The sequence below is a fragment of the Balaenoptera physalus genome (assembly GCF_965194825.1).
Source record: "Balaenoptera physalus genome assembly, chromosome: 10".
Classification (NCBI taxonomy): Eukaryota; Metazoa; Chordata; class Mammalia; order Artiodactyla; family Balaenopteridae; genus Balaenoptera; species Balaenoptera physalus.
The window spans coordinates 51,490,607-51,516,198 of NC_138889.1; the positions used below are offsets into that span (position 1 = coordinate 51,490,607).

The following is a 25,592-nucleotide window of genomic DNA, read 5'->3' on the forward strand; positions in this document are numbered from 1 at the left end:
CTTCTCGGTAGTTCTTGTTTGGGATAAACATGTCTCTTTTTGCTCTGTGTGAAATCTGAATTATTAATATGGTCAAATATTGATCAGTGAGAAAGAGTAAACAGTGGTCCAAGCAAACTTATCCCACTGAAGATTGTAGGTTCTAATAGTAACATGTACTAAAGAAAGGGCACAAGATTGATATTCTTCATATTAATCTATGAAACAGCTTACAGTGGGTATTTCCTGGGTGGTTCCCCCAAAGTACTTAGAATGGCTTGAATATCTTTTGCAGTGGGTTTGATACATAGATCAGGAAGCCAAAAGTTAGTTCTTACATTTTGATTCTTTGCTTATTCAAGTAAAATCTACCATAAAACCTCTCCTGAAAAGTGTGATTATTCCTTTAGTAGTAATGTACTACTTAGAGATTTGTAAAAATGGCTTAGAAATTTGTAAAAAAAAAAAAAAGTGCATAGATATATAAGGTGAATTAATTGAGTCAGTGCCATCGTGTTTTCCATTGCAGATATAATATTTGTGCTTATAGTTATCCAACTAGAAGAACCAGGCTGGCTACATTTGATAGGCTGAGGTGGGGTAAATGGGACTTGGAAGAAGAATATAAAAATATTTGATTCTTTAAATAGATCTATTTTGAAGGATTGAGATAATCTGTTAGAAATAAGAGAACACTCTTAAAAATTAAGACCTGCAAAAAATTATTTGGAATTCCTTAAGAAAAAAACATTATTTCTGACATAGAAATAGTTGGATTCAATCTTCTTTGAAATTCAAGTTATTTTCAAGTGACTCAAGTCAGATGCCATATTTTTCTCTGTAACTTGGGAATCACCTGTTTCAAAGACTGTACTATGTTTAAAGTTCTTCTCATTGAATACTATTCTCTAATTGGATCTCTATAAGTTGATCTTAATTGTTAAAGACATAAAACATATAATTTTTGCAAGGATTTAAAACACTAATGGTGGGAAGCTTTCTAAATCAGATTAAGTTATAATTATTCTACTCTGAACTGGAATCTGCTGTGTATAGTTTGCTTCTCCTATCTTTATTAAACTCTTCCTCCTTCGTTTTATCAAGAAGATTATGATACCCCTTGTGAAGCTCACGCGTCTCCTCCTTCGTAGAGCTTTCTCTGGCTAGGCAGAGTTATTTTCTTCTATCTCAGTTCCTTGCATGCACCTCTGATTTATCACCCAACATATTTTATTGTAAGTATTTTCTTTTCTGTCTCTCTAATTATATTGTAACTTCTTGGAGCTAAGGGGAAAAGGAAAGTAAGTTGGAGAAAGGAACTGATATTTGTTTGTTTCCTTATTTTCCTGTCTCGAACTCTTTGAATATAGGCAGCATCTATTCCTAGGGTCTAACACAGTGCTTGGCAAAGCAAACAGTGCCTGGTGAACATGTGAGGAATGAATGAAATCAACTAACTAGAGTCTCCAGTTCCAGCATTTCTAGTTACTACATGGCAGTTTTCATCACCAGCTTTGTCTATACTGACCTCATAAAATTGTTTCTATTCAGATACATCTGGACATAACAATAAACCTTGACTAAAGCATTGCCATGGGGTGATGGTGGGAGTGGTAATGTGTTAGTGCAGGAGATAGACCTTTATGGGAAAAAGTAGCCTTGGATTCAATTCCCATAGTCCATGGGCTACTCTTCTATTCTCGTGTCTGTTTCCCCATACTGCAGGCATTCACATAGAAGTATTCAAGTTTTATTCAGGTTTGCTTCATTTTGACTGCTCTAAATCTTTTTTCAGCCGGTATTAGGAACTTGCCAGGCTCTCAACTCTTCTCAAATTTCTTCCAAGTCTTGCATTAAATGTATCATTATGTCATCATAATTTTACAAGGACTGCTTTTAGAAAACATAGACATTATTAAAATATTACTATCAGTTGAGAATAATTCTGCTTAAATTGAGCCTCAATTTATTTCATTGTTAGAATATATAATTTAGATCTCAGGAAAAGGGCTTCATTTATTCCATATTCTATGTACGTTTTAAGCCCAGTGATATGTACTTCATACACACACACACACACACACACACACACATATACATACATGAATATGTGGCATTCTTGGCTAATGATACCCTTCATCATTTAGGATATCCAAATAAATCCTTAAAATACATATCTTTACAATGATGCATTAAGCATGTTAAGGAAATGAAAAACTATATTGACTCAATCAGTTGCCTCCTTTAGAATAGACCTGGTTATCTTTTAAAATAAAGTACTTGGAAATGAATAGTATGTAGGAAGTATAGACATACATTGATGTAGCTGATCTTAGAAACGCTGACCTGAAAACTTCACAAGCCGTCTGTGCATCTCCTGTGAGTGTGGATTACTAACACATCGTTAGAATACAGAACCACCTAGATGGTCTGGACCATCTCTCATGTGCGCAATAAGCCGTAGATCACAAGTGGTTTTTCAGTCAGTGCAGTTCCACGTACTAATAATAAACCTGACATAAAATCTCAAGCTATAATACAGTCTTCCCCAGACAACCTCCACATACAGCCTAAAATATACATTGGAGAGGGGAAACTTAAAGCAGCTGTTACCTGGATAGTGTACTGCCCAAAACAGTCTGTAGAAAGAAGGAAGACAAACTATAGACTCTCGAAGTTTCAGTATTTGATTTCACATAACAGATCATGCCCTGTAATGATGAGGTGGAGATCAAATCTGGATTCTCAAGCAGGTTCGTCTACTTGACCCAAGAGCCTTGAATATAAAACAGCAATGCAGAATTTCCCACATCTTTAGCATAAGTGCCAGCCAATGTAACCTAAATATTTATTGAATGAATGACTAAGAAAAAGCTCTCTCATGAAGTCCTATAAATTAGTTCCATCACTGGAGCTGTAAGAGCATCCTTCTAGATAGTCAGTATCTTTGTATATCAGCAAATCAAAGGCTTTGCTGTTTTATCACTCAAATGAACGGATATGCTTATAAAAAAACTGTCCCATATTTAGTAGTTATTTTCATAGAGACTTGCCTGTGTTTCTATTTACTTATTAGTTCATTCACTTCACTCAGATTTTATTGAGCCCCTACTATGTTCTAGGCATGGTCCTAGGCACAGGATAAGGACCTGAAGGTGCACTTCAACTTCTTTGTGACACCATCACTTTGGAATAGAGACTGCATTACCCCTTGCCCAAATGGTACCTTACTGTCTTTTGTTGCCATGAACAAAGTTGATTTTCCCTACTCTGGTAGTCATCATGTTTGGATTTGGTCTAATGTGAGGGTCATGCAGCTTGCCAAGCATTGGTTCAAATACTAAAATGAATAAATCAGGAGAATCCCTGAAGATACTTACATGGAATTCTGCCCACTGGGAACTTTCAAATGGACACACAAATCACTCTAACACCAGATAAAAAGTGTTGGGTCCCTTAAGTACCCATGAATTACCATAAGAATTAAGAAAAGGGGTGCCAGGCTTCGTGGAAGGGTATCTCAGCTGAGTTGTGAAGATCAAATAGAATTTTGATATGTAGTTATGATGGTGGAAGAGGGCATTCCCAGTAGAAAGGAATAGTAAAGGTACTTACTAGTTGTGTACTCATGGTTCGTTTTCCAACTGATCATTCAGTTAACCAGTATTTATCAGATACCTTTTATGTATCAGAAACTGTGTAATATGCCTAGGCATATAGCAATAAATAGCACAAGTTCAAACCCTACCCTGAGGGCATTTACATTCAAATGGATGAGACAAACATTAAATGAATAGTTACATATACATCTGTACTGCACACTTGAATCCTATCCTGTGAAAGTTGTTCATAGCATTTCTCACAATTGTAATTTAATATTGCACATATACATACACAGATATATATCTATTATCAGAATAGTATAGCAACTGTAGATATTTTGCAAAGCCACTACAAGCAAAACAAATAAATCATTGTTTCCCAAATATTTTGTAGTCTTAAAACACATGTTAATTTCTTTAGCAAACAGTTAGTACATCCTGTCTGACACATGCTGGACTTGGTACTTTAGTATAAAAGTGCTGGTATTTATTGAGCACCTATTGTGTGTCACGTACTGTTCTAAACCCTTCACATATTATTTCACTCAGTTCTGTCAACAACTCTCTGATGTGGGCACTATCATTTCCATTTTACAAAGTTTACAGAGGTTAAGTAACTTCCTCATGATCACATAGCTAATAAATGGAAAGGCCAGGCCTTGAAACTAGTTATCTGGCTCCAGAGCCCATTTTCTTAATAGGTTCACTAGAATAAGGAGAAAACCACTGAAACCAAAACAACTGCAGCACAGCATGCTAAAAGCAGTAATCAAGGGATATACAAACCACAGTAAACGCAGCAAGGTGGGAGTGACCCATCTGCTTGGAATGGAGAGGAAAGATGACCAAGGAAGACTGAAAAGAGGAGAGAAGTCTTTGGATGGTTTTAAAATAGTGGTTTATCAGATGAAGGAGGAGAGTGAGGCTGCAACAGTAGGTGCAAAGGCACTTAGGCATGAAAGAACAGTATGGAGTGAGAGATATTTATCAACTTTCCTTAAGTCCTGATCTTCGTCTTTGAGCATTCAGAAGGAATGTTGGGAACAACAAGGATGAGAGTTGGGTCATTTATTTAAGGTAAAGATCCTGTAGGTCAATCAGAAAGGAAGAACTGAATACTTATGGAGCCTTAGAAGAAAATCTCCAGTGGACAAAGAGATGACTTTCAGACCTAGCTTTATTACCTCCACTACATATGGCCTGGCCCACAGGTTAACACCTGTCTATGCCTGGAACTGAGGAAATACATGTGGAGAAGCAGAAAAAGCTTGTGCACAAATGTGAAAGAATGAAACAAATGTAGAAAGAGAAGAGAAAATAAGAAACCAAGTGGTCCCAAAGAAGGATAATGAGAGAGATGAGTCTGCCAGAAATAGTGAGAGGTTGGGAGAGGCTGGGCTGTGGCTTCCTGGGTCCCTCAGAACTCCCAGTTCTTAGTTCCTATCTATCAAGTGCCTAACTGCTGAGCTTCTTCCCCTTTTAACCAGATATGTTCACATTTTGCCTAAGCTAGTGCAAGTGGCTTTCTGTTCCCTGCAACCAGAGAACCTTAGTTACAACAGGGACTGGTTAGTGGCTAGTGGTCCAGGGACAGGATCCATCCCTACATTTTTAAAGGGCAGAACCACAGCTGGAGACGAGGTGAGCAAATCGACAGAGTACATTAAGCTTCAAGGTGAAGTTCCATCCTTCAAGACTTAACTCACATCCCCTTCGGTGAGACTTGCCTCATACTATGTAACCAAATGATATGCCTTCTCCCTCATTATTTCAACCCTGATTAACACTCCTTGGAGAAAAATAAGAATAGGAAACCTACTTCCACCCAGCTTTAGTCTATACTTTCTCCTTTAATCATCGCAATACCAATATGAAATGGCCCCAATATTATTGTCTCCATTTTAGAGGATCAATACCTTGTTTAAAATCATATAGATGCTAAGACCAGGAGAGAAACCAGGCCTTCTGACCCTAATCCCACCTGCCTTTCTCCTTCACACCCACCGTGGTACTTTGCCCTGTTTCTCTTGTGATGTTTCTCTGCTTTGTATTAGAAGCATTCGGGGGATTTCTCTTGTTTCTACAGGACACTGTAAACTCTTTGCAGAGCAAAACCATGTGTTTCCTCTTCCTAGATTCTGCAGTCCCAAGTACAGTGCCTTAAATATGATGTTTGCTAAACAAATCTGTATGGGCTGATTGATACTTAAAACGTAAGAACTTAGGCAGCAGTGAGATGATAATGAGGAAATAATCCTTCTTGTCTCAAACACATCCTTGAAACCTGCCTCCTCAGCTCAACCATCCTTCCACAGACCCTGCCTCCAGCCCCTGGATGTCAAATTTGAACCATCATAAGCTTAGGTCAGCTCTAAATAGGATTTGTTCAGTGATGAGTTTCAGTCCTAGTTCATGGTGTTCCAAGTGTATTTTGTCCTTTCTGGATTCTAAATATTACTTGACTCATCATCCTCAATCATGCCAGATGCCTTTTTCTATTTCATTCCTCTTAGCCTCACTTTGCACTTCTGTCTCGTAATACCCCAGTTTTTAGTCTATTTCCTTCCAAAGAATATGAGCAAGGCTATTAATGGAATTTCTATTAGTAAAGGAATAAAGGTGACACTTAATCTATAGAGATGTTCAACCTAAAGGGGAAAGAAAGAACCACATCTGAAGCGACCTGGATAATTGCAACAGCTTGGATCTGAATGAACGTTTGCAGATTTGTGGTAAAATGGAATGAAATTGTCACTTTTGTTTTTGAACAAAAGACAAAACTTGCCGCCTTGTTATCTTCCTCTCTTGTGCAGTTTGCATTTCTTTGACTGCTGGTCTTGTGATTTCTGTGCATAGGTATCTGGAGTCCATGAAAAATTAACGCCCGGTGCAGGATGGCTTCTCTTTGTATCAGTATTTCTCATTGTAAACTGTTTGTGTTGACTCATCAAAATAGGGTATTAGTGCAGATATATGTTATGGTACAGCAGAGTAAGCCCATCCTCTGCTTCTCCCACTTTCCTCACCTACTCCAGAAATTACAAAAATAGGGCCCCAAACATATTTGTTACAGAACAGAAAAATAGACAGTTGTTCAGGGTTAATAATAGCAGTCCTCCTACAAGTAACAAAACAAAATTAAAACACACACATATCAAACCCTCAAAACCTTTAATAAGCTAATACTTAGAAAAATAGTACTCTTTTGAGCTTCGTTTAGATATTTTTATTTAGCAGGAGCATGCCTAAGAACAATGGAGTTTCTAATTTTTATCTTGTCGGGACACCAGAAAATATATTGTACTAATGTTTTTACTATTGCTGCTGCTGAGACCCCCACTACACTATTACTGCTACCTTATATTTTCCTTATCTTTTTTTTTATCTTATTGCGATTTTCAAAGCAGTGTAAACTAGATTCTCTCTCATTACAACTTTGTAAGGTAAGCAAGACAGGTTTTAATATCCCATATTGTTCATAAGAAAATTGAAGTTCAAAAAATTGAAATGGCTGGGGTCAGAAGTGGTTAAGTAGTAAAACATAATGTAGTAGGGCTAGACTCTCAATCTACTGCACTGTTGCTCAGATTCAGAGTTTTAGCTTAAAAAATCTAGGTCTGAATCCTGGCTCTACTACTTGCTATCTTGGGTAAATGCTTAACTTCCCTGTACCTCACTTTCATCCTCTGTAAAATTAGATATTATACAGATCTTTTTAGGTTTGTTTGTGGTTTAAATGACATAATGTGAGTTAAACCCTTAGCAAAACAGCTAAGCAAAGAAAGTGACCAGTAAGGATTGCCATTATTAATGTTGCTAAGTTTTAATATTAGCCCAAATATATCCTTTTACAAATTGTATAGGGTGTTTGTTTGTTTTGCATAGGGTTTTTATATATGATCCCATCTGCTTCTTGAAGAAGCACATGAGGTTGACCAAATAATAACTTATAATCTCCATTTGTACATGAACAGAAATTTCAGAGAGGTTAAATTAATTGACTAAGACCATCATAAAAGTAAGAAGAAATGTCTTAAATCTTAGATGACCCAAACCCTAAACTCTTTTTATTACTGCTTTTATGATATTAAAAATTAGATTAGTATAAAATCAGGAATCATCCAATTCTTATTTATATTAATAGTTGAATGTAGCCTTAGAAATAATTTAGGGAGTTAAGTGACCTGACCAAGTTCTGCAATGGTTCAGCCGTCCCTAGATGCCTCATCTGCTGACTCCAAGTATAGGGCTGGGAGGTGCTCTTCCTATAACATAAAAGCATAACATGCAAATGATGTTTGTCAAGTTAGAATGGGCAAGGAGGGGGTCATGAGATGTAAGGTTACAAACATTACATCCGTAAGGAAGTCATCATCTCCTTTCCAGCTGGTTGGGGAAATCCTTTATAAAACGAATGAAGGTTCCGACGTGTCTGAGTTTATAATTCCAGTGGACAAAGTGGTCTGAGAGAAGAGAGGAGAGTCAGCCTGGGAACCATCATTTCACTCTCCAACTTGTGACAGAGTCCCCATGTACCAGCGAACAACCTCCTTTCTGCCTTCTTTCTCTTCATTTCATTCTTCTGTCTCACTGCTACCCTCTTTCCTCTAGCCCACAGCAACAGATAATATCCCTTCGTCTTTCCTCTGATAGGCACAATTGTAGCATTATCCTCGGCCCAGGAGGAGGTAAATTGGCGAACAGAACCCTTGCTTGCAGAATAACAAAGGGTAAGAAAGCCACTGGAAAACTGAGAAACCCAAAGTAACATAGATATTGCCACTCTGGGAAGCTAAGGCAGCTGCAGCACTAGGAACTGGATGGCATTTTTGGACCTAGGGATTTGTAGGCTCTTGGCTGTGAAACAAAGAGTTCATTGCCTAGTCAATGACAGTGTACAAACACATCTGCAGAATATATTCTCTGGCACCAGCAAATGCTGGCAGTATTTAGCCAACCTCTCTTCTTCTAGTCGTCATTCACTTCTCCTTTTTATCTATTCTCTCCCCCATGTTTTTCCTCATTGAAAATGATTTCAAGTAAGACATTAATTTTGAAGAAAAAGTGGATAGAAGGGAGATTAATAGACGTATAGATGTTTTCAGAATTTAAAATAAGGGAAATTGATCTAAAATGTTGTCTACTCTGTTTTCTCCACAACCCAGCCCAAGTGCCATCGTTTAAAAGCAGGTATTGAAAGATCTTCCAGGCCTAACATGAACATAAGAACATTATCTCTTACTACTGATGAAGTAGTAAACCAAACTCACACCTCCTTTTCATCCCTCTCCCTTACATTTCCTCTCATACACACCCTAGAAAAACATTCTAGATATGAAATATCTTAAGACTTTCTCCATGGCTGTTATGTTTTAAACTTTGAGCATATTATCTAGTATCTAATTATGATTGGTAGGGGGAAAAAATCAAGCAGACCTTAGATGTTAAGAAACTTTTCCTGGAGTTAAGGCTTATAGAACATGGAGAAAGGCAAGAATGGAAGAAAGAGCTTGTTGATAATTCTCTGTTTCACTTCAAATCTTTTTGGCTCTTTAATATGGAAGAGAGTATTTTGCCACTAATTGCATGGTCTTGTGGCCAGAAAAGTAACTTATTCACAAGAAAAACAGAATACAGGCTCTAAACATGATCATACAAAATACAGATAATAAAAATGATCATAAGTGGATTTTTGAGGTACCTTGTCTAAGACATCAGAACTTCATCCTTTATCCAGTTCATTAGAAGCCACTTTATATTATTGATCTTTTCCCAATTCGACTTTGGTCTTTTTTCTGCATGCCTTTCTTAATGTCATGTCTTCTGACTTTCTGTATCTGAATGATAAAAGCAGAGCTCATCACCATCCAGAAATAAGACTTGTATAGCATCCCTGCCTTCTTTCCAGTATTTCCCAGCAGGTCCAAATTTATGATGAGTGAAATCAGATCCTTGATGAGACATAGACTCTTAGAGGTCATTCATTTCACTCTTTATTTCTCAAGTCTAAAAATAAATTGAGAGGCTCAGTGAATTGCCTTTTCACCGTGAGTTACTGAACGTGATGGGTCTAAAACTAAGATCTCCTGATTCCCAGTCAGCCATCTTTATGCCAGTGACATAATCCCTTGGCTGGATTGTGGTTATTGCCAGGGAGATAGAGTACCCGATTTTTGACAGCCATGCAGGACCTACCTGAGACGTCAGGTTGACTCCATTATAAATAACTTGAAACATGTTTATATTAAAAAAATAGATGGTTATGGAGTAAAATCTTTTTAAAACTACACAACTTTTTAAAGATACAACATGAAATGTCAAATAAATGTCCAGTTTGGGATGGATCTTTTGGGATATATCTTCACGCTCATCTGAGAAGTTTAAGAAATTCTGAGGATGCCATTTTACTTTTTTCACAATCTTTGAGTCCTTAGCTTTTTCACCAGATCTCAGGCTTCCTCTCACCTCTCCAACTTCTGAAATGTACAGCGGGGTAGTAAATTAGAGCACGGAACATTTCCTTGCTCCACACAGGGTGGTGATACCACAGAAATATGGATTTGGAGTCAAAAAGAGTGAGCCTTGGCTCCACTAATTTTTAGTCTAGTGACCTTGGGCAAGTTTTGTTACAGGTTCATGCCTCACTCTCATCATCTGTATAATGAGCATAATTATGGCATGCAACTCATAGGCTTGTAATGAGAAGTAGAAAAGAATGAGTGTAAAGGAACAGCACATGGTAGACATTGAAGACTCCTTCTGTTTATAACTTTCCCTAACTTACATGCCATGGTTCTGAGTAGCATGGTCTGTAGTGGATGTCAGCTCCAGAAGCTCAGATCAATAGCACCAGGCAGTGTGATACAACAGCTTGTCACCAGAGGGCAGCGTGCAATTACCCCTTTCTACCCATTTCACCTAATCTGTTGCCTCACAGGTTTCTCATGAATCTTATCTCTTGTTGCTGTGGTTCTAGTTCCAAAGGTTTAAAAACTCATTAACAAACATCTTTCGAGTATATTGTGTGCCAAGCACTGTTAGAAGTGTTGGTGGAAGTGGCTGGTGAAGAAATGAAGTAGGATGAGGGCCCTGCCCTCACAATGACTACAGTTTCATCAAGGAGATACAAATGTCACACATGAACCACTTAGCCATCAACATGTGTAAGAACAGAAAGAAACGTTCATTAAGAATGGCAGAACTTGGTGCTTTCACGTAATTTCTTTTCCTTTATAATTTAATGTGAACTGAAGTAGTACAAATAATGAATGTTTTAACATTTGAGAGGGGCAGGATGGACAGATTGAGGCCTGCAGTGAGGATTGAGGAAGCTTTCATGGAGAGTCTGGGGCTTTAGATTGTTCTTGCAGGATGGAGGGAGTTTGGTTAGGAAGATAAGAGAGGGGACCATGGTTGGTTCAGGATGTGGGAGAAGGAAGAAATGTAAACAGTGACCTTATAGTAGGCATAAGCAAGGCGTAAGCTTGGAGAAGTGAGGGTCCTGGCCTGATGGAAGTAAAGGAGATGAGAGAAGGAAACTAAAGAGCAATCATTGATGGATCACCCACTGTGTGCGAGGCCCTGATCCAGGTACCACAGAAGAAACAGGCCCCGCCTCAGCCTGATGAAGCGGCTTTGAGCAAGATTTGACAGCTTGCTCAGAATTCTGGTACCCTAAATCTGGAAAATACAACTGTACTGCTAAGATTATAGCTCTTCGGTGGCTTTGCAAAATGGAGCAGATGGTATCCACATGGCTCTTTCCAGGAATAGCACCACGTGGAGTGAAACAGTGAATTAAGTAGGTATGGTGATTGTGGCATGGGGCACATTGACTAAACCACATCTGAGACTCGAGCTAATGACTCCATTCTTCGTGCGAACTTCAGAGAGCATTTGCACAATTGAAGCAGTTAGATCTGTAAATGCTCAGTGTGAATCAGCGGGACTTGTGGCATCATGGGCTAATAATGGGAAAAAGCAAGGGGCTTACAGTCAGAAGACCTAGGTTTGAATCTCAGCGTTGCTTTTCTCTAGATATCTGACTTTGGGAAATACAGAGAATCACTCTGGGGTTCTGTTTTACTTACCGATAGACAAGGGAAAGTTCCACCGGTCCCTCTGGGGTTCTGTGAAGAGCAGATAAGAAAGCAGAGGCGAAGAGCTTAGCATATTTCCTGACACACAGCGGGTATTGGTCAATGAATGTTAGTTCCCTTTCCTCTGCCTGTGGGAATGAAATGATCTAATGTGTGTGGACACACTTTATAAATTATGAAGCATGATATAGGTGGCCAATCTAATATAATTAACTATTTGAGTTTGAGTGATGATCTACAGACCTAGTTTTGGTGAGTCTTTTATTTTAGCCTTTTACACTAACTGCAAAGAGGTATGTGGAGAGGGTGTAGGATGGAGGTCTGAAGAGTCTTCATAACTAACAGCTCAAGCAATTTATATCTGTTTCTCCAAGTGGGATTGATTCTAGAGAAAACTTATAAAGTAAGGAAAACTCTGTTTAGTTCTGGGTCTTTACTTTCTGTACCTCATTCTCCAGGCTGCCCCATCTTTTCTGTACTAGGGATAAAGAGGTGCCCAACTCAGCCTAACTGAGGCCCTTAGGATATCATTCATATTTTGCAAAATATTACAGTACCTTGTATTTTAAGGGAGGATCAAACAGACATGTTATCACTTTAATCCGAAGGGAAGAAATACTAATGGTGTATTTTCAAAGATCAGTGAAAGAACTTGTGTTGACTAAAACAGACTTCTGGATACGTATCAAATTTTAATAGGGAACAGAAGCAAATATTTTGTATTTAAGTGTTACCCACTTTGGAACTAGGCTGATAGGTTTGACTCTTGACATTGCTGTTACCAGCTGGATGACCTTGAACAAATTGCTTAACATCTCTGTGCCTCAGTCTTCTGTAGAGTGAGGATGGGTTTTTTTTTATTATTATTAAGAGAGCTCAGGCAAGCAGAGATGAATCGAGTTCAAGCCAAACATAAATCTGACATTCTTTCTTCCCATTTTCTGAGCCAGTCTGGTGGTAAGCTAGTTAGGTAATGATCCCTGCATTTTATTAAGTGCTAGGGAGGGAGAGGAACCAGGGTATTAGCTTCCTCCAAAGTTGCTCCCTTGAGACATCCTGCCATGGCCATTAACCTGCAGTTATGCCTTGGCTAGCCAAGCCCTGGGCGCTCACATTGTTCACTCACCCACTCACCTGTTATTGCCTCAGTGTCCTCACCTGTGAGGGTGGTTGCCCTATGTCACTGCAGGGTAAGGGCAAACCAGGTGACAGGCCAGAACCACTTGGTCCTACTCTTGGTGATGACTCAGACCAAATTGCATCCAACTGGCTGGTCTTGCGGAGAGGGAATATGAAAAGGGAGAGAAAATCCAGGAAAGCAAAAAATAACCACAGTAATAAATAATATAACCGTACATATATAGAGCACCTCTCTTTCTCACTTCACATGCATTATTTCCCTAGCTAACTTCTTGAGAAATAGGTTAACTGGAAAATAGCATTGTCCCATTTTTTAAGTGGGATTTTGAAAGAGATTAAGGGACCTAGAAACCCTCTGAGAATTGGGAATTGAATCTGAGTCAGTACGGTGAGAAATTTCTCTTCAGACTGGCAAAGAGAAACTAACAACTTTCGGGGCAGAAAATAACTGCATTTTTCGGCCTTAACTGGAAAAACTCAGGAGAGGGAATCAGGAGATGTTGGTGGTTACCAGCATGGGTTCTGGGGCTGGAAAGGCCTGGGTTTGACACCTGGTTGTGGTACCTCTTAGATTTGTGACCTTAGGCAAGTGATTTAGCCACCTTGAGCCTCCCCTTCTTTCTTTTTTCCTTTCTTCTTTTTTTAAATGAGAATGATAATGTTTTCCTTAGAACATCTTGGGAAGTAAATGCATCTATGTATCTTAAGTATTTATCACAACGCTGGAACATAATATTCATTCAATAAATGCTTAATATTTTATTATTGTTATTCTTGTTGCTATTATCCTGTCTTCTGTTTTGATACTAAATAATTGTGAGCTCTGGGGCATGCCTCTTCCTTTCTCTGTCTCCATTTCATATTTGTAAAATGAAAGGTAGAATTAAATGATTCTTAAGGCCTCAGCTTCAAGCTTTATGATTCTAGAGTAGATTTGTTCTTCCTGTTTTGTTTCCTCCTCTCTCATATAACCATCAATATGTCTTTAATCAGTCATTTGCCAAAGAGTTTCTCTGGAGCTTACTCAAAGAAATCCTGATTGAGTCAGCCTGCATGTGCCTATGCTTAGCCTTCTCCCAAGTCATGGCAACTTCAGGCTTGTTCATACAATGCACTAGGGCCAGAGGGAGGAGGGGCGGGTGTTGGAACCATCCTGGATCAAGGTGGATGTCTAATCTGGCTTTCAGCTGGCCTCTGAGTTGTTGGTGAACAGTCAAAATTAGAATCTAAAGAGTTCTGGTAAAGTGTGATTCCATTCTGAAAGGCAGTAGAGCATGGTTGTCAAGAGCATGGCCTCAGGGTTGGGGGGAGGATAAATTAGGAGTCTGGGGTTAGCAGATACACACTAATATATATAAAATAGATAAACAACAAGCACCTACTGTATAGCACAGGGAACTCTATTCATTATCTTGTAATAACCTATAATGGAAAAGAATCTGAAAAAAATACATAAAAATGAATACATATATGTATGTGTAACTAAATCACTTTGCTGTATACCTAAAACCAGCACAACATTGTAAATTAACTATACTTCAATTTAAAATATGGTCAAAAATAAATAAATAAAATAAAATTATATAGCTTAAAAAAAAAAATAAAGAGTATGGACTCAGAGCCAGACTGTCAGATTGTTTGGGTTTGAAGGCAATCTATTTACCAGATGTCTGACTTCGGGAAAGTTACCTAACCTCTATTTTCTCACCTGTAAATTGAGAATAACAGTGTCTCATTGGGTTATGTGAGGATTAAATAAGTTAATTGATATAAATAAGTGCCGTGTGAGTATTTGCCTTTATTATTATCCATCCCAGTGTGAACATAGCAGGAGATCTGTGTGCAGTGGGTCATGGTACCATGAGATTCCAGGTAGTTGTGATGCTCAGCCAGTGATGATGATCAACCAGGCAACTACAGATCCTTCAAGTAGGTAAATCCTGGTATCTCCTTCAAGTATAAGAGTAGGACCCTGCCGACAACTAGGGATGTGTGGCTCCACCCAACAGACTGTGGGAAAGAAGGAGAAGGAAGAAAGGGTTTCGGTCCAGAAGAGAACTACGGGCAGTAAATTGAGGCAGAAGTCCCCCCAACCACATCACATTTTTTAATTTCCAGAATGGGCCAACATGATGGAGGACTAGGGAGAAAACCAAATAAAAGTAACGTTGTCCTGAGTTCAGTCTTTAGCATACCCGTTCAGTACTTAATGGGAGATATCTCATTTCAGACCTGATTGGGTATGTGGGTAGTAACCCCCATGTTCTACTTCCCTGGTTAGGATCGCGACATGGTCTGATTGGGGCTCACCCTGATGACAGCCCTCTGTGGGAATTGTGAAGCTAAAAGACTGTTAATATGGTATCTTGTAGCAGCCAATCTAAACCAGCTAATATTTATCTTGAGGTTCTGGGATCTCCATCTCTCTCAGTGAAATCATATGCACACACAAATGGACTCATTTTAAAACTTTCAGTGAGTTCCATTTTGTTTTAAGTTGTCATGCCACACTGTAGATAGAGCCTGTGTTACTTCTTGCATATTCAGGAGCCTTATCCTTTAAGAAGATAAGCCAAAGATTCTAGGCCCCCAAAACAGCTCACAAGTTATTCTTGCCATATTTACCTCCTGTTTAATTTGGCCTACTGTCAACTACCTGCCTTCTACTTGCATGTTCCAGGTCAGTTGAAATCCCTGCACAATTCCTAGCCCCATCAATGTTACTATTCAGTTCGTGCTGTATCTGGGTCACTTGGCTGTGTGGGTTTCTCTTCTTCTCTACTTCGCTTCTTAAAAGTTTAGGTATAGGCCTGGATTCAGTCTTTTGACCCTCCCACTAGTTAGCCTATACTTGTCGGACCTACGCCTCGCAGAGTATGTTCTTTGACTGACTGGCTGCTCTACCACCCCTGCCAATACCTTTGCTTGAAGAGTCTTCCTCTGGCTTGGTGACCACCTGCCCATTTATGTCAGAGCTATTTCACAGATCTGGCGCTTAACAAATATCACATCAGTTGGAATTAATGAACTTCTTTGAAAATTTGCATTCACTATATAAGATTCTTTATTAGTTACATTCTCCTAGTGGCAAGCAACAGAAGTTTAGTTTCTCTTTTACTATCATAAGCAAAGTTATTGACGTAATATTTGGGTATCCCATGGAACCCAAGGACAGGAAGGTGGCAGGAATTTATGAATAGCTTGATCTAATAATTTAAATTGTATCAGGATTTTCTCTGCTTGCATCTGGCTTCTCTATGATTAGCTTTATTCTTCCCTCTTGCTATAAACTAGTTTTTTTTCCACATGGAAGAGAATGTAATATAAGAGGCAAACCATTTATATCTTATAGTTGGGTCGTGCAAGAGAGATGAATTTTCTTAAGCCTTTATATTTACGTGAAGACAAGCCTTTAAGCTTCTGGTTTAAAGGAGAGTTTTTTGGGTTTTTTTTTTTTTGTATTTGGTACTGAAATCTCTTTCCAGTTAATGGAAATAAGCATATTGAAGGGGGATGCTGGAATCTGCTAAGTCATCCATTTGATTTAGGGGTTCAGTTAAAGAGAATATCCAATATGGAGAGAGAAGGTGTGTATGGCAGGCAGTGTGAAGTGTGGAGATGAAGCTTAGAGGGAATTATCAAAGTAACTGGGGAACTGGTTTTCAGACTCAGAAACCACACTTGATCAAGCTAGGCATGGACTCACATGATCTCAAAAGAGAGAAAAGAAACAGGAGTCAGGCTGAGCCAAGAGAAAATCTGAAATTAACAGCTGGAGAGAAAAGCACATTCATGGGCCATACCTAGAATTCTACTGCACTCTGTGCTACTACAACTTGGGGCTTTTATCCTCTGCTATTATGTGCCATTGAGTACCTAAAAGATTCCAGGAAGCTTCTGGAAAAATGGTCTGGGGAGGGCTGTGGGGGTCCCGGAGCAGAGCAATGGGGAATCTACAGAAAGTCTGATGTGGGATATTGTGTTATTCAGAATAGCCCACCCTGGCATCTCCTTGGCACTCACATCAGGGAGTTGCCAGTGTCAGATGTATGTGATGTATGTTTGTTCACACAATCCACACACGTTTGTTCATGCATTTTTAGTGACTTTTCTAGATGTAGGAATTAACTGTACTTCTGGATCTTTTTAACACCAAGAAGGAGCAATGAACTTTCCACATTACATAGATTGTATTTCAATGCATAAATGCATAAATGCATAAATGCCTTTACAGCCTGCATTTATGAAATAATTAATTATTATTTCAAAAAACTGGATAATTAAGTGTTGGTGCCTGGTTAAAGAAAGAAGGTGATAGTGGATATTGGAAAAGTCATCACAGTTTTGTTAGTAACATAAGATATTTTGAGGTTATCTCAGAAATGCTCTCCAAAGCTTTCAGTGAGATATTACTTTCCTTTGTACTATACTTTATAGCTACATTTAGTCAGTAATCCTAAGTATTTCCTGAGCTCCTTCTGTGTACCCAGATGCTGTGAAAAAATCTAAGAACATATACAATCCTTGTCATTGAGAGAGTCTCATTGGAAAGACCAAATTTACATACATGAAATGGAAAATAGCAATAGAAACATACAAAAGTGATAAATGGCATTGTATAGGAACTGGGCCTATGCATAATATTTATTTCCAGACTACATTAATGCAATTTATAAGAAGGAAAACAAGAGTAAGATGAGTTGAAAGTCCCAAATCAAATCAATGCATATTTATTGATCAAAGTGTAGTAGATAATAAGGGGAAATACAAGTATTGCATATGATACTCAGAAAATTTGAAGTCTAGTCAAGGAGACAAGACACAAATCTTTTGGGAGTCCTGGGAACCAATTAGAAAGCACAGAAGAAACATCATCAAAACTAAAAAACAAACAGCAACAACAAAAACTATTAAGGAATTACCAGGTTGCTTTCAACATCTAATATGCAAGATTCCTGTGGCATCTCTTACCTTCAGGGTGGTCTTTGCTTTGCCTGGGTCTTACTTGCTGCTCTTGCTAGAGATCTCAAATCACTGCAGGACTCTTGTGATGGAGACTCCTGGAAAATGGAATCATAGAACAACTCAGTGTGGAAAAAATGGATCAGAAAGGCTAGTGTGAAATCTCAGCTGTCATTTTCTCTGAGCCTCAGTTTTCTCATCTATAACATAGGGATAGTGACAATAAGGCCTCATCTGTATGGTTTTGTGGAGACTAAATTAGGATATATATATATTCTTATAAATGGGCAAGTAATATGTGTTTAATAAATGGTAATTTTCTTGATCTAATCAGTTCTTTTTAGTGCAACTGGGCCACTAACATAGCATTGAGATCTCTGGGGCATAAACAATTCACAAACCATCCAATGATATTTTATCCTTATGATAGTCCATCTTTAGGGGCATTAACTAATGATAGTATTTAACATTGATTCTGAAATTTATGTTTACAAAGCACATTCAAATATAGCACCTCATTTATTCTTCAGGCAACCTTTTTAGAAGGTGATTATTTCTATTTCCATTCTACAGAGAAGGAAAATGAGGCAAAGAGAGTTAGTGGGCTTGTCCCCAGATCAAATTACCAAGAAGTTGCTGAGCCCCCAAATCATATAATCAGGAAGTTGGTAAACCAAACTTGAGCCCAGGTCTTCTGACTCCAAACCTCATGTTCTTCTCCCTATACTACAGGCCTCTTAACAAACACTGTTTTTTGGTGAGGTCTAGTGGAAACTGTCTTTCTCCAGAGCCCCTATTTATCCACAAGGTACTTGATATTAGGAGTTAACAAATAAACCATGAATATTTAGTTGACCCACTATGCAGATATGTAGAAGAGGGTCGTGTTTTCACTGACCAGTGATTTTAGTTAAAACATGGAATTTTGTTCTGTAAAATCTGCTGGATTGCCATTTGTTTTGCCATTAGATTAGGATTCCATAGACACAGATTGACATTAAAAAGCTGTTAACTCTGTTAACTCCAGAGGGCATAGCTAATGAAATGTCCCCAAAGTTGAGTACTCGCGCAAACTACCGTGTCGTATAGGACAGCTCTCGATTAATCATGATGAGACTATTTCCTCTATCTAAATGAAATCTGCAGTTTGGGAAGGAGATTAAAGATCCTTCGGGGGATGAAGGAAACGTTGCTGTGAATATTCTAGAAATAGAAAATAAAGATAGATCTACTTAATATTCATGAAGTCAGATTGGTTGATACAAATAGATTGCAATCTCTTATTTTCTAATGACTTGGCTTGTAACACTCCTGTATCAGTTTTACACAGATTCCTATTCAACTTTAAGAGGAATGGCTGTATTTTGTACAAATTTTTTTAAAGAAACTTTATCATATCTAATGATTTTCTGCCACCTTTGACTAATTTTTAATTTTCTAAGGGTATCTAAAGTATATCGTCAAAGGTGCATAAATGACAAAGAAAAGGTATGACACAGCATGAAAAATAGGTAAATATATGTAAGATGTCAATAAGTGAACCCTTCTATTTTGCTTTGTATACAACATACTCTCAAAAGCCAGTTTAAAGAAAAGAGTTAGATTGTTTTAGGTTTAATTTTGCTTCCATGAGACAGAAATCAAAATTCTTTAGCACAGCCATCTCATGAAGAAATTTTTAGGGCTTCCCTGGTGGCGCAGTGGTTGAGAATCTGCCTGCCAATGCAGGGGACACGGGTTCGAGCCCTGGTCTGGGAAGATCCCACATGCCGCGGAGCAACTGGGCCCGTGAGCCACAACTACTGAGCCTGTGCGTCTGGAGCCTGTGCTCCACAACAAGAGAGGCCGCGATAGTGAGAGGCCCGCGCACCGCGATGAAGAGTGACCCCCATTTGCCGCAACTGGGGAAAGCCCTCGCGCAGAAACGAAGACCCAACATAGCAATCAATCAATCAATAAATAAATCTTTAAAAAAAAAAAAAAAAGAAATTTTTAACTCCTCGCCAAATTTATTAGACGTCCTTGCCTCTTACACTGCACAAATCCTCACTTCCTCACCTTTGAGTTCTGTTGCTTACTTCATTTCATTATGTGGTCAATGTAGCAAACAAATATTTGAAGGGAAGAGGGTGACGGGAACTCTGAGCCACTTCATTTATCCCCCCACAACACCTGACATAGTGCCTATACAGGTTCTCAAGAAATACTGTTGAGCTCCTGGTTAAATAAGTTAACAGATCCTATCTCAGAATAGACAACTTGTTATTTAAAACTTTTTTCTATTTCTCTTTTTTAGGCCAGCCCTGCTCCTATAATTGTCAACACAGATACTTTGGACACGATTCCTTATGTAAGTAACATTTTTATTAAGACTATCTTTAAAAACTGATAGAACTCAATCAGCTGAATTTAAAATTTTGTACATATTCCATTTTACCCAATCCAGATAATCTCATGAAATGATGTGTAGCATGAGTTTTGTGAGTTTTCTTTTGATATTTGCTAACTCACAGCTTAGGCATGCTGACATTTTCCTCTTTGATTCATTGTTTTGTAAAGCACAAGGGCCTATCATGAGAAGAAAAAAACCACAACCAATTGTGATCAAATAATGTTAGTTTCTTAAGTGGTTCCCTGAAAAGAGATTGAACAAACTTCTCTGGGTTTCTTAATAAAGGAATACTCAAATCAATTTATATGATAGAGTCTAGAACATAATAAGTGATCAATAAATATTTGATGGATTTTGCTAGGCTTATAACAAGGATTGGAACAAAATTTTGGGAGGGTGAATTCTATCTATATATAATAAGATGTATGGTTTTATAAAAGCATGGGGCATGAGATAAAAGGCACAGGCAGATCAGTAAAGCCCAAAATTCTGTATCTGAAATATAACCACTATGATGACCAAAATTCTTGATGACAGTCTGGCTGGGGAAAGGTGATTGGAGAGTGGTGCTGGGCCACAGTGGTATGAGTGGTTGACTTTATGGAGGTCCATAAAGTCGTAAAGCTTTGTGAGTCGCCCTAGCTGATGGATAGAGGAGAGTGATTTAGGAAGATGGGACACAGATGCATGCAGACAGAAGGTTTGAAGCAAAGAGAAGGGCTGCAGGCATAATGCACAAGAACAAACAGATCCCTGGTCTTTGATTAAATGAGTACAAAGTGCTTGGTAAGTATTGGCTATTCTCAGTCTTAGACCCCAACCTCAAATGCCTACAAGGACCAAGCAAGTCACAGAAATAGATGGAGCAGGAGGCATGGGGAGAGTGGGGAATAGAAAGCACGTGATCTTCCAAAGTGGGAGCAGCTGCCCCTTGGCTCCAGTGGGTGGGTACCAAAGGGAAATGGGATCAAGAGTTGCCAGATCATTCAGTTTCTCAAGAGAAATCAGAAATTTGAATTTTTATACAATTTTACAGGCAACTAATTCTCAAATTTTCAAACACTCTGTGCCAAAGTGTGTCTAGTCTAAAGGCTTCCCTTTGGGAGATACCTGCCTCAGAGGAACTGGAGGTCCTGAGCAGGTTCTGCAAGCTGGGACTCGGCCACAGGGGAGCAGAATGCCAGAACTGGAGTGCAAGTTGGGACTTGATTACAGGGACAAGTGATTAAAACTGGGACGCAGGGTCAGGACAAGAATAACAGCGAGCTTGACTTAATGCTGAATCACCTGAACTACTGAACTAGGGCTTCTTAAATCTTTCTGAACAAGAGTCATTTAGGGTCAGACTGGAAATGGGGTTAAGCTTACCGGTAGGAATCAAGTGGCCCCAGCTGTGGAAAGTAAACGACTCTGTTGGAAGGAAGCAAAGCAAATGTTAAAGACACATAGTATTATCTCTCACTCTTCCTACCCTCCTTTGTTTTTCAAACAGTTATATTGGGATTATTGTATGCCTGACGCTGCTTTAAGCACTTATCAAATATTAACTCATTTAATCCTCGTAACAACCCTATGAGCCAGGTACTATTAATTTCTCCATTTTATGGATGAGGAAACTGAGTCATAAAGAAGTTAAATAACTTTCTCAAAATTGCACAGTAACAGGCAGAGCCAAGAATGAATCTAGGTATCCTGGCTGTAGAGTTTGAGATCTTACTTAACTCTGGTCTTGCTGCTGCTTGTGTTTCCTCCTTCCCTCCCTCCTTTTCTGCCTCTCAGCTTGAGAACAAAGTTTTGTTACTTACTCCTCAGCAATGTGTAGCTTTGGGTGGATGACAAGTTGTCACAGAAGCTTCAATACCCTTTAGGCAGGGATCCATATATATATTAAGGGATTCTATGTCTTTAATATAGTGAATCTCTTTACTATATCCATTGGCATCATCTAAAGCAGATGAGCAGTGCTTTGAAGTAGACATGGAGCACAGAGACTTGACCGTGTTAAGTAGGACTGCTTTCTTGTGATACACCTATATTTATTCAAAGCCTTCTATTAGGGTTCTCATGACTAACTTCCAGATGCCCTTATGTACAAATAATTTATGAATAAGAATCTAAGGATTTTGAATAGACATGCTTGATTGGTAGCCCAACTGATTAGCTAGTAAAATCAGCCAAGTATAACAAATTAATCAAATGGCTCTCATTCTCCTAAATATCAATTTTGTATCTGATTTAAGTTCTTCAAAGGGATTTTTAAAAATTATCTTCAACTTTTTTGTACTTAATGCAAACCCTCTTTGAGCTTCCTTAAGAGTAGGATCTTTAGAGACATTTGCTAAGTATGATGAAACTGTCCTAATTCTCATGGCAGTGTGTTGTTGAGCTATTCATTTACTCCTTCTGGACCTAAATTGATATATTTAAATAGGAATTATAATATCTACCTCAGAGGTGATAGTGAGGATCTAATAAGGTTATGTATGTGAAATCATGCTTCATTAACTTCCGGTTAATGGGGGTTTATTTATTTATTATTTTATTCAATAAATACTTATGCAGTAACATGTGCTAGACCCTGAAAGAATATTAAATATTAATATCTTCCCCCATGTATAAGAAACATAATTATATTATACATTGAAAAATGGCAGATTTAGCACACAAGCATTAATGTAGATGAATGTGCTTTGTGTCTGGACATAGGCCTAACCCTCCCTTTTGTTCCTGACTCACTGGGTGACCTCGAACAAATCACTGTTCCTTTTGCAGTCTATTTTCTCATTCCCTGGTGTTCTATACTTTGTTTTCCTATTTTCTGTCACATGTTCTAGTTGTTCACATAATTTCAGCTCTATTTAATGAAAAACCAATTTTAGAGTTCCCCAGAGCATTTCACTCATGTTGCATAAGAACATTTCCTTCCTTAAAATATTTCCTAAATGACAAATTTTAACTTATATATTAAAGTCCTCCCCAAAAATAATTTCATTACAAGTAAATATATTAATTTTGCCAAATAGCAAGTTTGGTTTTAGAAATATATGGTCCTCTGTGAAGCCATCTGGTCCTGGGCTCTTGCTTGTTGGAAGATTTTTAATCACAGTTTCAATTTCAGTGCTTGTGATTGGTCTGTTCATATTTTCTATTTCTTCCTGGTTCAGTCTCAGAAGCTTGTGCATTTCTAAGAATTTGTCCATTTCTTCCAGGTTGTCCATTTTATTGGCATATAGTTGCTTATAGAGTAATCTCTCATGATCCTTTGTATTTCTGCAGTGTCAGTTGTTACTTCTCCTTTTTTATTTCTAATTCTATTGATTTGAGTCTTCTCCCTTTTTTCCTTGATAAGTCTGGCTAATGGTTTATCAATTTTGTTTATCTTCTCAAAGAACCAGCTTTCAGTTTTATTGATCTTTGCTATCATTTCCTTCATTTCTTTTTCATTTATTTCTGATCTGATCTTTATGATTTCTTTCCTTCTGCTAACTTTGGGGTTCTTTTGTTCTTTCTCTAATTGTTTTAGGTGTAAGGTTAGGTTGTTTATTTGAGATGTTTCTTGTTTCTTAAAGTAGGATTGTATTGCTATAAACTTCCCTCTTAGAACTGCTTTTGCTGCATCCCATAGGTTTTGGGTCGTCGTGTTTTCATTGACATTTGTTTCTAAGTATCTTTTGATTTCCTCTTTGTTTCTTCAGTGATCTCTTGGTTATTAAGTAGTGTGTTGTTTAGCCTCCATGTGTTTGTATTTCTTACATATTTTTTCCTGTAATTGATATCTAGTCTCATAGCGTTGTGGTCAGAAAAGATACTTGATATGATTTTAATTTTCTTAAATTTACCAAGGCTTGATTTGTGACCCAAGATACGATCTATCCTGGAGAATGCTCCATGAGCACTTGAGAAGAATGTGTATTCTGTTGTTTTTGGATGGAATGTCCTATAAATATCAGTCAAGTCCATCTTGTTTAATGTATCATTTAAAGCTTGTGTTTCCTTATTTATTTTCATTTTGGATGATCTGTCCATTGGTGAAAGTGGGGTGGTAAAGTCCCCTACTATGATTGTGTTACTGTCGATTTCCCCTTTTATGGCTGTTAGTGTTTGCCTTATGTATTGAGGTATCCTATGTTGGGTGCATAAATATTTACAATTGTTATATCTTCTTCTTGGATTGATCCCTTGATCATTATGTAGTGTCCTTCTTTGTCTCTTGTCATAGTCTTTGTTTTAAAAAGCTTTACAGACAAGCAAAAGCTAAGAGAATTCAGCACCACCAAACCAGCTTTACAACAAATGCTAAAGGAACTTCTCTAGGCAGGAAACACAAAAGAAGGAAAAGACCTACAATAACAAACCCAAAACAATTAAGAAAATGGTAATAGGAACATACATATCAATAATTACCTTAAATGTAAATGGATTAAATGCTCCAACCAAAAGACATAGATTGACTGAATGGATACAAAAACAAGACCCGTATATATGCTGTCTACAAGACACCCACTTCAGACCTAGGGACACATACAGACTGAAAGTGAGGGGATGGAAAAAGATATTCCACACAAATGGAAATCAAAAGAAAGCTGGAGTAGCAATTCTCATGTCAGACAAAATAGACTTTAAAATAAAAAAGATATTTAAAGAGAATTCTGCTTTTTTAAAAAATAGGCAGGGAAGTTAATGGATCTTAGAGCTCTTTAAGTGTCTGTCATTAACAAAGGGGTCACTAAGTTTCTTAAGCATGAATGCTTCAAATAAACTCATTGTTGTAAGAGATCATGATATTTTAGGGTTGAGTAGCCTCTTACATATGGCACAGTCCAGCCTCTGATGCAAAGCAGGAATCCCCTATATGAAGATTAAAATCACTGAGGGAAAAACAAGGAGAGAAGAAGAAAATCCCCATTTCAACACTCTGTAGTTTCCATTTTTGCTCAGTCTTTTTATTGTTCCCCATTATATGTTGAATATTGTCCTATGACAGGTATTAAAAACACTCTGTTCTGGCAGAGTTTAGAATGAGAGAGCCTGTGTGTGATCTGTAAGTCCAGCTCCCCTGGGTTGACTTGGTGAAAAGGTAGCAGGCTCCCCTCTTGGTACTCTGTAGCCAACTGGCATGGAAACCTCCTCTCTGGACATACTTCTTCCCTTCAGCAGACCCCTCAGACTTCTATATTGAACACCATCCAAATAAATCCCATTCTTTCTGCTTTAGAAAAATAAAGTTAGAGAGGTTCTAGAATGCCTTTTCTGTCCACCCTTCTCTAGCATTCATTTCGTAGTGGTTATACTTTGACCTGTTTTCTGAAAATATACTGTGGGAAGTGGTATACTCAAGAATCATGAGTTTTGAGAGACCTTCAAGACGATGGAGGAGTAAGATGTGGAGATCACCTTCCTCCCCACAGATACATCAGA

General features: G+C 38.1%; 1 protein-coding gene across 19 annotated transcripts in view; it reads left to right on the top strand.

Annotated features, from left to right (window-relative positions):
- DLG2 (discs large MAGUK scaffold protein 2) overlaps positions 1-25,592 on the top strand; it is a 2,066,111-nt gene that overhangs the window by 1,271,877 nt on the left and 768,642 nt on the right. For all 19 annotated transcript variants that reach the window (XM_082410132.1, XM_082410117.1, XM_082410128.1 and 16 more), the window contains one exon: positions 20,079-20,132. In XM_082410132.1, coding sequence (XP_082266258.1) covers positions 20,079-20,132 — 54 coding nt within the window. The remainder of the gene's footprint in view (positions 1-20,078; positions 20,133-25,592) is intronic.